This window comes from Loxodonta africana, chromosome X (genome assembly GCF_030014295.1).
Source record: "Loxodonta africana isolate mLoxAfr1 chromosome X, mLoxAfr1.hap2, whole genome shotgun sequence".
NCBI classification, from domain to species: Eukaryota; Metazoa; Chordata; class Mammalia; order Proboscidea; family Elephantidae; genus Loxodonta; species Loxodonta africana.
Genome location: NC_087369.1, coordinates 79,820,646 through 79,833,557, shown reverse-complemented (window position 1 = coordinate 79,833,557; position 12,912 = coordinate 79,820,646). Strand labels below are relative to the sequence as shown.

At 38.6% G+C, this 12,912-nt stretch overlaps 1 protein-coding gene across 1 annotated transcript in view; it reads left to right on the top strand.

Annotated features, from left to right (window-relative positions):
- TEX11 (testis expressed 11) overlaps window positions 1-12,912 on the top strand; it is a 472,254-nt gene that overhangs the window by 394,214 nt on the left and 65,128 nt on the right. The window contains 1 exon segment of the mRNA XM_064278445.1: window positions 3,342-3,491. Coding sequence (XP_064134515.1) covers window positions 3,342-3,491 — 150 coding nt within the window.

Below are 12,912 nucleotides of genomic sequence, written 5' to 3'. Positions count from 1 at the left end.
CACTGCAGCACTGTTTACAATAGCAAAAAGATGGAAGCAACCAAAGTGCCCATTAAGGAATGAAAGGATAAACAAATTATGGTATGGTCTCACAATGGAATACTACGCAACGATAAAAAACAATGATGAATCCATGAAACATCTCACAACGTGGATGAAGCTGGAAGGCATTATGCTGAGTGAAATTAGTCGGTTGCAAAAGGACAAATATTATATGAGACCACTATTATAAGAACTCAAGAAAAGGTTTAAACACAGAAGAAAACATTTTTTGACAGTTAAGAGTGTGGGGAGGGAGGGCGAGGGATATTCACTAATTAGATAGTAGACAAGAACTATCTTAGGTGAAGTGAAGGACAACACACACTACAGGGGAAGTCAGCACAACCGGACTAAACCAAAAGCTAAGACGTTTCCTGAACACAACCAAACACTTCTAGGGCCAGAGTAGCAGGGGCGGGGCGCTGGGGGCCATGGTTCCAGGGGACATCTATGTCAATTGACATAACAAAGTTTGTTAAGAAAATGTTCTGCATTCCATTTTGGTGAGTGGTGTCTAGGGTCTTAAAAGCTAGCAAGTGGCCATCTAAGATGCATCAATTGGTCCCAGCCCACATGGAGCAAAGGAGAATGAAGAATACCAAAGACACAAGGGACACATTAGCCCAAGAGACAAAAAGGGCCACATAAACCAGAGACTCCTTCAGCCTGAGACCTGAAGAACTGGATATTGCCCGGCTACCACCAATGACTGCCCTGACAGGGAACACAACAGTGAATCCCTGATTGAGCAGGAGAAAAGTGGGGTGCAGTGCTCAAATTCTAGTAAAAGACCAGACTTAATGGTCTGACTGAGGCTAGAGGAACCCCAGAAGGCATGTTCCCTGGCCTCTCTGTTAACCCAGAACTAAAACCTTTCCTGAAGCTAACTCTTCAGACAAAGATTAGACTGGACTATAAGATATAAAATGATACTCATGAAGAGTATACTTCTTTGTTCAAGTAGGTACATGAGACTAAATGGGCAGCTCTTGTCCAGAGGCCCGATGAGAAGGTAGAAAGGTATATGAGCTGGTTGAATGGACACGGGAAACCTGGGGTGGAAAGGGGGAGTGTGCTGTCACAATATAGGGATAGCAGCTATGGTTACATAACAATATGTGTATAAATTTTTGTATGAGAAAGTAACTTGAGCTGTAAACTTTCATCTAAAAAAGCACAATAAAAAATAAATATTTTTGGAAAAATGAAGAAATAACCTACAGACTAGGAGAAATTGTTAGGAACCATATGGTGTGTAAGTGTTTTATATCTAGGACATACACATAACCTTTACAACCTAACAACATAAAGACAAACAATCCAATAAAAAAAAATGGTCAAAGGCCTTGAATAGACATTTCACCAAAGAAGAAATGCAAATGGCCAACAATCACATGAAAAGATGCTCAATGTCATTAGCCATTAGGGAAACCCAAATCAAAACAATAACAAGATACCACTTCATCCCTTCTAGGATAGCTAAGATTAAAAAAAAAAGCAGAAAACAGCATAAACCCTCATTCATTGCTAATGGGAATTCAAAATGGTACAGCTACCGTGCCACTGTGGAAACAGTTTGGAAGTTCCTCATAGAGTTAAACATTGAACTACCCTATGACCCAGCAATTTCACTCCTAAGTATACACCCAGAAGAACTGAAAGCAGAAACACAAACAGATGTTTGTACGCCAATGTTCATTGCTAGCACTATTCACAAACAACCAAAATGTCCATCAGCAGAAGAATGGATAAATAAAATGTGGTGTGTACATACAATGGAATATTATTCAGCCATAAAGAGAAATGAAGTCCTGATACATGCTGTACCATGGATGAAACTTGAAAATGTTATTATGAGTGCAGTAAGTCAACCACAAAAGGACAAATACTGTATTATCTCCTTTATATGAAATATCTAGAATAGGCAAATGAATAGAGATAAAAGTTTATTATTGGTTACCAGGAGCAGGAGGGTGGGGGAAAAGAGGAATTATTGTTTAGGAGTATCTGCTGTGATGGAAAATTTGGCAACAGATACTGGTGATGGTTGTAATTGGTGTCAATCACTGAATTGTACACCTAAAAAATGTTGAATTGGCAAATGTTGCATTATATATATTTTTACTGCAATTTAAAAAAGCAAGAACACAGAGAAAGGGGAAAAAGATGTCTACTCTCACCTCTTCTGTTCAGCATTGTCTTGGAGATCTTAGCCAGTATGGTAATTTAAGTAAAACAAAACAAAAAAAAAGACATATAGAGTAAAAAACAAGATATACTATCTCTATTTGCAGATGACATGACTGTCTACTTGGAAAATCCCAAAGAATCTACAAAAAAAAAAAAAACAGTTACTTGAGTTTAGCAAATTGCAAGCTACAAAAATTGCTTGTATTTCTATATATTAGCAATGAAGTTCAATAATAGGTAAAAACAATTGATAATGATAGAAGTTAAAATAGTTGTTACCTCTGGTAAGGTGGTATTGACTGGAAAAGAGCATAAAGGGACCTTCTGGAGTGTTGGAAGTGTTCTATATCATGCTGTAGGTAGTGGAAACGTGTAAAAATTCATAAAGCTGTTTGTTTAATATTAGTGCACTTCATTCATTTTATTGTATGCATGCTCTGCCTCAAAACTTTTTAAAAAGTTCAGTCCACCAAAGGAGAATGAAAAATGTATTACATGGCAGGTGTAGGCCATCTCATATAGGATTCTACCTGTGGTGGATAACCAAAAAAATGTTTTAAAAGGTTCAGTCCACCAAAGGTGAATGAAACTTTATTACATAGTATGGTATAGTCCGCTTCATATAGGATTCTGCCCAAGGGGGATACCTAAGAAATACTGTCTACTGACTAAATGAAACACTTTGTAAACTCTCCTTTACTTTTCTTAAAATAAAAGCACAATTTACGCGATGCAGTATCTTCTGGTTAATATAGCCATTAGAGTGAGCATGGACCAAGAGAAAGTTCACAGGAGGCAGATAAACACTGGATTTGAATTAGAATCTTAGTTACAGCAGCAGGACATCTTCAGGCTAGTTAGAAGCATCATGACAGTGATTTCAGAAAGTATAGGAATGCTACTGAATGCATAACAGGGTGTTGAAAGTATTGATGAGCTTATAGATTTAAATATGTAAAAAAAATCTGCTCACAGAAGCTTGGGATAACCTTCAAATTCTAAATAAAATGAATTTTCCTCAACAGAAAAACCTCCCCAGTAGAGAGATTAGAACAGGAAAGAATAATGAAATATAATCACAGAGCATGTTGCATTTTTGCCTTTCTTAGGGTACTTCTCAGATGATCCATGTGAAACATTGCTTCTGCTGTATGAGTTTGAAATTAAAGCCAAAATGAATGATCCATCATTGGACAGCTTCCTGGAGTCAGTGTGGGAATTGCCTCATTTGGAAAGTAAAACATTTGAAACAATTGCATGTAAGAGCTATATTTATGCTTTTGTAAGGCTAGTGCCCATTTAGATCTTACTACTTTTTTCTTATCTTTACTCTTCTCTCATACCTCTCATACCTGCACCCTCATAGCACTTTGTTACTCTCTCTCTCTAACGTCATTCCTAGACTATTTTGTATTACAATCATTTGTGCAGTTATCTTTATATATGATTATAAACTCCTTAGGGCCATGAGCAATCGTTACCTATATTTGTTGTTATTATAAACCCCAGCAAAGTGCATTGCTCATAATAGGTGCTTGTACTTATTTTATTTGTAGAATTTAATTATATCACTACACAATCACTACATTTCAGAAGGTTAGTTTTACTAAGCTCACTAGAAATTATAATAAATGGTTTCTCCATTCAAAGGTATCTAAGCAATTAATCAAATTGTTCAGAAGAATATTGCTGGTATTTTTTAACACAACTGCCACCCTGTATTTTCTGGTTTAGCTGAAAGTAGTATTTGGGGGCCCAGAGCCTCTTTGGGAATATACTGCAGGAAATGGCTGAATCATCTTACCTTTTTATCTCTCACCTTTCTCAGGAGCATGAGTGTGATTGACAAAGGTATTAGAAACACAGGAGTCACATTTGCCTTTCCTTGGTGTGCCAAAACAGAATTCCTAGATCCACGGAACAGAGAGTATATACTTTACGGACATGTCATAGTAGCCTCTGCTGTTTGCATAGTAGAACTCCAATTCTAGAGGCCTATTAAATGCATCTAGAAATTTGGGGGTTAGTTATCTCTGACACTTACTCTCATGTCAACTGTTTCTTATCTTTAGTATTGACAAAAACAGTATAATGTAAAAAAAATTCCATGCAAATAATAACCAAAAGAGAACTAGGGTGGCAATCTTAATACCACACAAAGTATATTTTAAGACAAAATCTGTTAGAAGAGATAAAGATGGACATTATATAGTGATAAAAGGGTCAATTCATCAAGAAGATTTAGCAAATATATATGCACCCAACATCGGAGCACCTAAATATATAAAGCGAAAACTGATAGAATTAAAGGGAGAAATAGATAGCAGTGCAATAATAGTTGGAGACTTCAATACACCAATTTGAATACTGAACATAACATCTAGAAAGAAAATCAACAAGGAAACAGAGGACCTGAATGACACTATAAACCAACTAGACTTAACAGACATATATAGAACACTCCACCAAACAACAGCACAATATGCATTCTACTCCAGTGCACATGGATCATTCTCCAGGATAGACCACATGTTAGCTCACAAAGCAAGTCTTGATAAATTTAAAAAGACTGAAATCATACAAAGTATTTTCTCTGACCACAATGGAGTAAAGTTAGAAATCAAAAAGAGAAAAAAAAATTGGAAAATACACAAATATAGGGAAATTAAACAGCACATTATTAAACTGCCAATGGGCCAAGAGAGAAATCAAAACGGAAATCATAAATTTCTTAGAGTCAAATGAAAATGAAAGAGCAACTTAAAAAAACTTATGGGATGCAGCAAAGGCAGTACTCAGAGGGAAACTTAAAGCAATAAATGCCTGTATGAAAAAAGAAGAAGATAAATGAGCAGCTTAACTCAACAACTCCAAGAACTAGAAGGAGAAGAGCAAACTACACCTAAACCTACCAGAAGAAAGGAAATAGCAAAGATCAGAGCAGAAATAAATAAAACAGAAAAACAATAGAATCAATAAAACCAGAAGCTGGTTCTTTGAAAAGATCAATAAAATTGACAAACCTTTTGCTGGACTGAAAAAAAAGAGAAAAGATACAAATAACCAAAATAAGAAATAAAAGTGGGGACATTACAACTGAACTGTCTTAGTCATCCAGTGCTGCTATAACAGAAATACCACAAGTGGATGGCTTTAACAAAGAGAAGTTTATCTCCTCACAGTAAAATAGGCTAAGAGTCCAAATTCAGGGCATCAGCTCCAGGGGAAGGCTTTCCCTGTCAGCCTTCTCATCAATCTTCCCCCAGACTAGGAGCTTCTCCGCACAGGGACCCCAGGTCCAAAGGACGAGCTCAGCTCCTGGTACTGCTTCGTTGGTGGTATGAAGTCCCCCCACCCCCACCCCCCCACTGCTTGCTTCCCTTTCCTTTTTATCTCTTGAGAGATAAGAGGTGGTGTAGGCCACACCCCAAGGAAACTCCCTTTACACTACATTAGGGATGTGACTAGGTAAGGGTGTTACAATCCCACCCTAATCCTCTTTAACATAAATTACAATCACAAAGTGGAGGATAACCACACAATACTGGGGATCAGGGCTTAGCCAAGTTGACACATATTTTGGGGGGACACAATTCAATCCATGACCTGAGCCAATAGAAATAAAGAGAATTATGACAGAGTATTAGAAATAAAACACAGCAACAAACTGAATAACCTGCATGAAATGGACAAATTCTTAGGAGCATACAACCTATCCAAACTTAAGAAGAAATAGAAAGTCCAAACAGACCCATAACAAGTGAAGAGATAGAATCAGTGATCAAAAACCTCCCCCCCAAAAAAAGTCGTCAACCAGATGGTTTCAATGGGGAATTCTACCAAACATTTAGGGAAGAATTGACACCAATACTGTTTAAAATCTTCCAAAAGATAAAGAAGGAAGGAATATTCCCTAATTCATTCTTTGAAGGAAACATAACCCTGATACCCGAACAAAAGACACCACAAGAAAAGAAAACCACAGGCCAATATCTCTTGTGAATATAGATGGAAAAACCCTCGACAAAATTCTAATGAACAGAATCAAAGAGCATATTAAAAGAGTCATACACTGTGACCAAAAAAAAGTAATAAACCAAACCCAGTGCTGTCGAGTTGATTCTGACTCATAGCGACCCTATAGGACAGAGTAGAACTGCCCCATAGAGTTTCCAAGGAGCTCCTGGCAGATTCAAACTGCCGACCCTTTGGTTAGCAGCCGTGGCACTTAACCACTACGCCACCAGGGTTTCCACACTGTGACCAAGTGGGATTTATTCCAGGAAGGTAGGAATGGTTCAACTTTAGAAAATCAATCAACATAATATACCACATCAATGGAACAAAGGAAAACAACCACATGATCATCTCTATGGATGCAGAAAAAGCATTTGATAAAATTCAACACACTTTCTTGATGAAAACCCTAAAGAAGATTGGAGTAGAAGGGAAATTCCTCGATATGATTCAGGGCATATATGAACAGCCAACATTATATTTAATGGAGAAAGACTGGGAACTTTCCCCCAGAAATCAAGAATAAGACCAGGGTGCCCACTCTCACCACTTCCATTCAATAATGTATTGGAAGTCCTAGCCAGAGGAGTAAGACAAGAAAAACAAATAAAATGTATCCATACTGGAAAAGAAGTAAAATTATTTCTATTCACAGATGATATGATCCTATACATAGAAAATCCCAAAGACTCCACAAGAAAACTTCTAGAGCTAATAGAGGAATCTAGCAAAGTTGCAACGTACAAGTTCAACCAACGAAAATCAGTTGGGTTTCTATACAACAGCAGTGAGAAATCTGAAAGGGAAATTAGGGAAATAATTCCATTTATAATAGCATCTAAGAGAATAAAATACGTAGGAATTGCATTGTCAATCCGTTTTCATGGATTGGAAGACTTAATATTGTTAAGATGTCATTACTACCCAAAGCAATCTATAGATTCAATGCAACTCCAGTCAAAATCCCAACAGGCTTCTTTACAGAAATGGAAAACAAATCCTCAACTTTATATGGAACAGCTGTTGTTGTTAGGTGCTGGTGAGTCAGTTCCAACTCATAACGATCCTGTGTACAACAGAACAAAACACTGCCTGGACCTGCAACATCCCCACAATCATTGCTATGTTTGAGTCCATTGTTGCAGCCACTGTGTCGGTCCGTCTTGTTGAGGGTCTTACAATTTTTTGCTGACTTTCTACTTTACTAAGCATAACGTCCTTCTCCAAGGACTGGTCCCTACTTATAACAAGTCCAAAGTACATGAGAGGAAGTCTCACAATCCTCACTTCTAAGGAGCATTCTGGCTTTACTTCTTCCAAGACAAATTTGTTTGTTCTTCTGGCACTCCATGATATATTCAATATTCTTTGCCAACACCATAATTCAAAGGCATCAATTCTTCATTGGTCTTTCTTATTCATTGCCCAGCTGTTGCATGCATATGAGGTGATTGAAAATACGATGGCTTAGGTTAGGTTAGGTTAGGTTAGGTTAGGTTAGGTTAGGTTAGGTTAGGTTAGGTTAGGTTAGGTTAGGTTAGGTTAGGTGACTCAACGGAAATGAGTTTTTTGGTTTTTTTTTTAGGTTAGGTGCACTTTAGTCCTCAAAGTGACATCTTTGCTTTTTAACACTTTAAAGAGGTCTTTTGCCACAGACTTGCCCAATGCAATACATATTTGATTTCTTGACTGCTGCTTCCATGGGAGTTGATTGTGGATCCAAGTAAAGTGAAATCCTTGACAACTTCAACCTTTTCTCCAATTATCATGATGTTGCTTATTGGACCAGTTGTTCAGATTTTTGTATTCTTTATGTTGAAATGTAATCTATACTGAAGGCTGTAGTTTGATCTTCATCAGTAAGTGCTTCAAGTCCTCTTTAACTCCTTTCAGCAAGCATGGTTGTGTCATCTGCATATCAAAGGTTGTTAATGAGTCTTTTTCCAATTCTGATGCCACATCCTTCTTCATAAAGTCTAGCTTCTCAGATTATTTGCTTAGCATACAGATTGAATAAATATGGTGAAAGGATACAACCCTGATGCACACCTTTCCTGATTTTAAACCACACAGTATCCCCTTGTTCAGCTTGAATAACTGCCTCTTGGTCTATGTACAAGTGCTGCATGAGCACAATTAAGTGCTCTGGGATTCCCATTCTTTGCAATGTTATCCATAATTGGTTATGATCCACACAGTTGGATGCCTTTGCATAGTCAATAAAACACAGGTAAACATCTTTCTAGTATTCTCTGCTTTCAGCCAAAATCCATCTGACATCAGCAATGATATCCCTGATTTCATGTCCTCTTCTGAATCTGGCTTGAATTTCTGGGAGTTCCCTGTCGATGTACTGCTGCAACTGCTTTTGAATGATCTTCAGCAAAATTTTACTAGTGGAAATAGAGCCAACATGGCACTATAGACAGAAGCACCATGCCATCCCTCTGTAGCAAAGATCCGAAAAACTAAGTAAAACAGATACAAACGTCAATTCTAAAACCATAAGTACCAAATGAAGGAATAAAGAAGTCGATCAAGTGCCAAACATGATAAGAAACTGACAGAGAACAGAGAACGAGAAGAGCTACAGAGCGGAGGTCCCCTACCAGTTAATGTGGTCAGACTCACCATCTTGGGCTATAGCCACCAAAGAATTCAGACAGGGAGCACAGGAAGGCAACTTCACAGAGCTCCCAACAGGAGACAGAGCACCCAGTAACCAGGAATACATGCTTTCCCACCCTACACCCTTCTTCCCTGTACGAGGCCTATGCTGCTTGCTAATCGGCCACGGCCACTCCGCCGGAGATACACCAGCTCATTGTTGCCAGGATCGGCCATCTTAGACGTGAACCACCAAGGACTTTGAACAGTGAGTACGGGAAGGCAACTCCACAGAGCTCCCAGCAGGAGACAGAACACCCAATAACCAGGGATACACTCTTTCCCACCTCCCATCCTTCTTTCCTCTAAATGGCCTCTGCTGCTTGCCAATGAGCCACAGTTGCTCTGTAGGAGAGACACTAGCTCACTGCCACCAGGGTCCACTCTGCTCCCACCAGCCAGGCCCTTCAGCACCATTTTTGTTTGTTTGCTTTTCTGGTTTGTATTTTTGTTTTTTTTTATTTCTTTGTTTTTGGTTTTTTTGTTGTTGCTTTTCTCTCTCTCCCTTCTTTCCTTTTCTTTCTCCCACCCCAGCTAGCCCCGTGTGCCATCCCCTCCTCTTCTTAACAGGCTGTGATTTTTTTTTTTTGGTTTGTTTGTTTGTTCTATTTCTGTTCTTTCTTTCCTTTCTCCTGCCCATGCAGCCCTGTGCACCATCCCCACTCCTGGAGAGGCTGTGATGCACAGCTCAGCTGGAGAGTCACTGTGCTCGGCCTCCCCATGTCTGCACCACCATCACCAACCGGCTCCCTCAGTGCCATTTTATTTATTGTTTGTTTGTTTGGGATTTTTTCTTTTATTTTTGTTATTGTTTCTTCTCTCTCACTCCCTTCCTTGCTTTCCTTTCTCCCATCCACCCAGCCCCATGCACTGCCCCCAACGTCTTGGCGGGCTGTGCTGTACTGCTCAGCTGGAGGGCCTCTGGCACACGGCCTCCCCGGCTCTGTGCCTCCCTGACAGGCCAGCTCCCTCAGTGCCATTTTTAAATTTTTTTCTTTATTTTTCCCCTTCTTCTCCCTGCCACCTAGGCCCTTCAGTGCCACCACCCCTTCCTGACAGACCATGCCATACCACCCAGCAAGAGAGACATCAGCTCACCACCACCCCAATTCTGCCCTGCCCCCAACAGCAGGTGCCTCCACTACCACATTTTTGTTGTTGCTGTTGTTTTTATATTTTTTTATTTGATTGTTGGTTTCTTCTCTATCTCCCCTCTTTCCTTTTCTTTCTCCTGCCCACCTAGCACCATGCACCACACTTGATGCTTCTCAACAGGCTGACTCACACTGCTTGGCTCGAGAGCCACCAGCACACGGCCTCACCAGGTTTTCCCTACACCACCTGCCGAATCCTACCGCACCGCCATTTTATTTACTTTTTTTACTTCATTTTTTGTCTTCCTTTTTTTTTAACTTTTTTTGTCTTTGTTTCTCTCTCTTCCTTCACCCACCCACTTAGCTCTGCACATCACATCCTCTCCTTTTCTTCCTGCCTATCTGAACATGTGCCAGGTGCCACACCATCAAACAGTACTGACACAGTCCCCCGGACCTTGCCCTGCAATGCCCCCAGCCCCGCCCCATGACCCACAGTTCATGCTGAAAACTACCCATCCCCGCTCCTCCACCCCCGCTGGACCCACCCTACTGGACCATAGCTGAGTGACTGACCCTGCCCACCTGGAAAAGATGGTGAGAAGTATCATGCCCACAGGTGAGCAAGCAACAAAACACACTCAGCCCACCTGCCCAGACATAACAAAATAAAACAAAAATCAGCATGAAACAATCAAATCTGCAATCAATAAATGAAGAAAATAATTAATGAATGTCCTGGAGACAGCAGACAATATCAAAACATAAAAAAGGGAGAATATGGATCCAGAAAGCAACCAAAATAAACCACCAGATGACCTTCTGCTAGAAGAAAAGGCACTGGAACTACCTGATAGGGAATTCAGAACTCTAATATTCAGAGTTCTCCAAAAGATGAAGGAAAATGTAGACAAAAAATAAGGAAAAAATAGACAATCATGGAAAAGACAGACAAAATAATGGAAGAAATCAGGAAAATAATATAGGAACATAATGCCAAAATAAATAAATAACTACAAATCACACAAAAACAGCAACTAGAAATTCAAAAGACAAACAACAAGATTTCTGAAATGGACAGTGCAATGGAAGGTTTTGGGAGCAAATTTGAAACAATGAAAGACAGGATCAGTGAAATTGAAGGCAAATCCTTGGATACCACTTTGAGGAAAAATCAGAGAATAGAATGAAGAAAAATGAAGAAACCCTGGGAACAATATGGGATACAATCAAAACCAAACATTTGCATGTGATCGGAGTTCCAGAACGGTGAGAAAATGGAAAACACAGAGTCATTGAGATTTGCGGACAGAAAACTTTCCTAATATCAAAAAAGATGAAAAGCTGACAATCCAAGAAGTTCAACAAACCCCATATAGGATAGACCTCAAAAGAAAAACACAAAGACATATCATAATCACACTCACTAAAACCAAAGATAAAGAAGGAATCCTAGAGCAACTCAAGAAAAACAAAAAGTCACATACAAAGGGAAAACAATAAGACTAAGCTCTGATAACTCAGCAGAAACCATGCAGGCAAGAAAGCAATGGGATGACATATATAAAATTTTGAAAGAAAAAACTGCCAACCAAGAATAATATATCCTGCAAAACTTTCACTCAAATATGATGGTGAAATTAGGACATCTCCAAATAAACAGAAATTAAGGGAATATATTAAAAAAAAAACAATTTGCAAAAACTATTAAAGGGAGTCCTTCAGCTAGAGAACCAACAACCTGAATTTAGCACATAAGACAGCATGAGCCAGATACCAACCTAGATAATGAGCTCTTAAAGATAAAACAAAACTAAAAATTTTACAACAGGGAACCAGAGAGGTCGATCTGTAAATGACAACATCAGAACAATAAAAAAGGAAATAAAAGTTGTTGGTATTGAACTCTCAAATGGAGAGGAAGTCAAGGCATTATCATGTAATAAAAGACTGGTTCAAACTTAGGAAGATGGGGTAAGTTTCAAGGTAAGCACAAAGAAATTTAACAAACCTATTCATCAAAATAAAAAAGAAAAACATAAAGTCTCAGTAAACACAAAATCCACAAATACACACACACACACGCACACACACACAAAAGAAATTAAGCAGAGTAGAAAAAACAAAGAAAATGCCAACACCAAAAAAAGCACTACAAAATGACAGCAATAAACTCACACCTATCAATAATCATACTGAACATAAATAGCTTAAATGCACCCATAAAGAGACAGAGAGTGACAGAAAGGATAAAAAAAAAGGACCCATCAATATGCTGTCTACAAGAGACACGCCTTAGAAACAAAGACATCAATTTGTTAAAAATCAAAGGATGGAAAAAAATATATCAAACAAACAGCTACCAAAAAAGAGCAGGGGTGACAATACTAATCTCAGATAAAATAGATTTTAAAACAAAATCAACCATAAAGACAAAGAAGGGCATTATATAATGATTAAAGGGACAATCGGACAAGAAGACATAACCATAATAAATATCTACACACCCAATGACAAGGCTCGAAAATACATAAAACAAACTCTAAAAGCACTGAAAAGAGAAATTGACAGTTCCACAATACTAGTAGAAGACTTCAATGCACCGCTCTCGGTAAAGGACAGAACATCTAGAAAGAAACTCAACAAAGATACAGAAGATCTAAAGGCCACAGTCAGCCAACTTGACCTCATAGGCATACGTAGAACATTCCACTCAAAAGCTACAAAGAACACATTCTTTCCCAATGCACATGGAACGTTCTCCAGAATAGGCCACAAAGCAACCCTCAACAAAATCCAAAACATTAACATAATACAAAGTATCTTCTCTGATCACAATGCCATCAAAGTAGAAATTAACAACAGGAAGAGTAAGGGGAAATATATATATATATATGGAAAC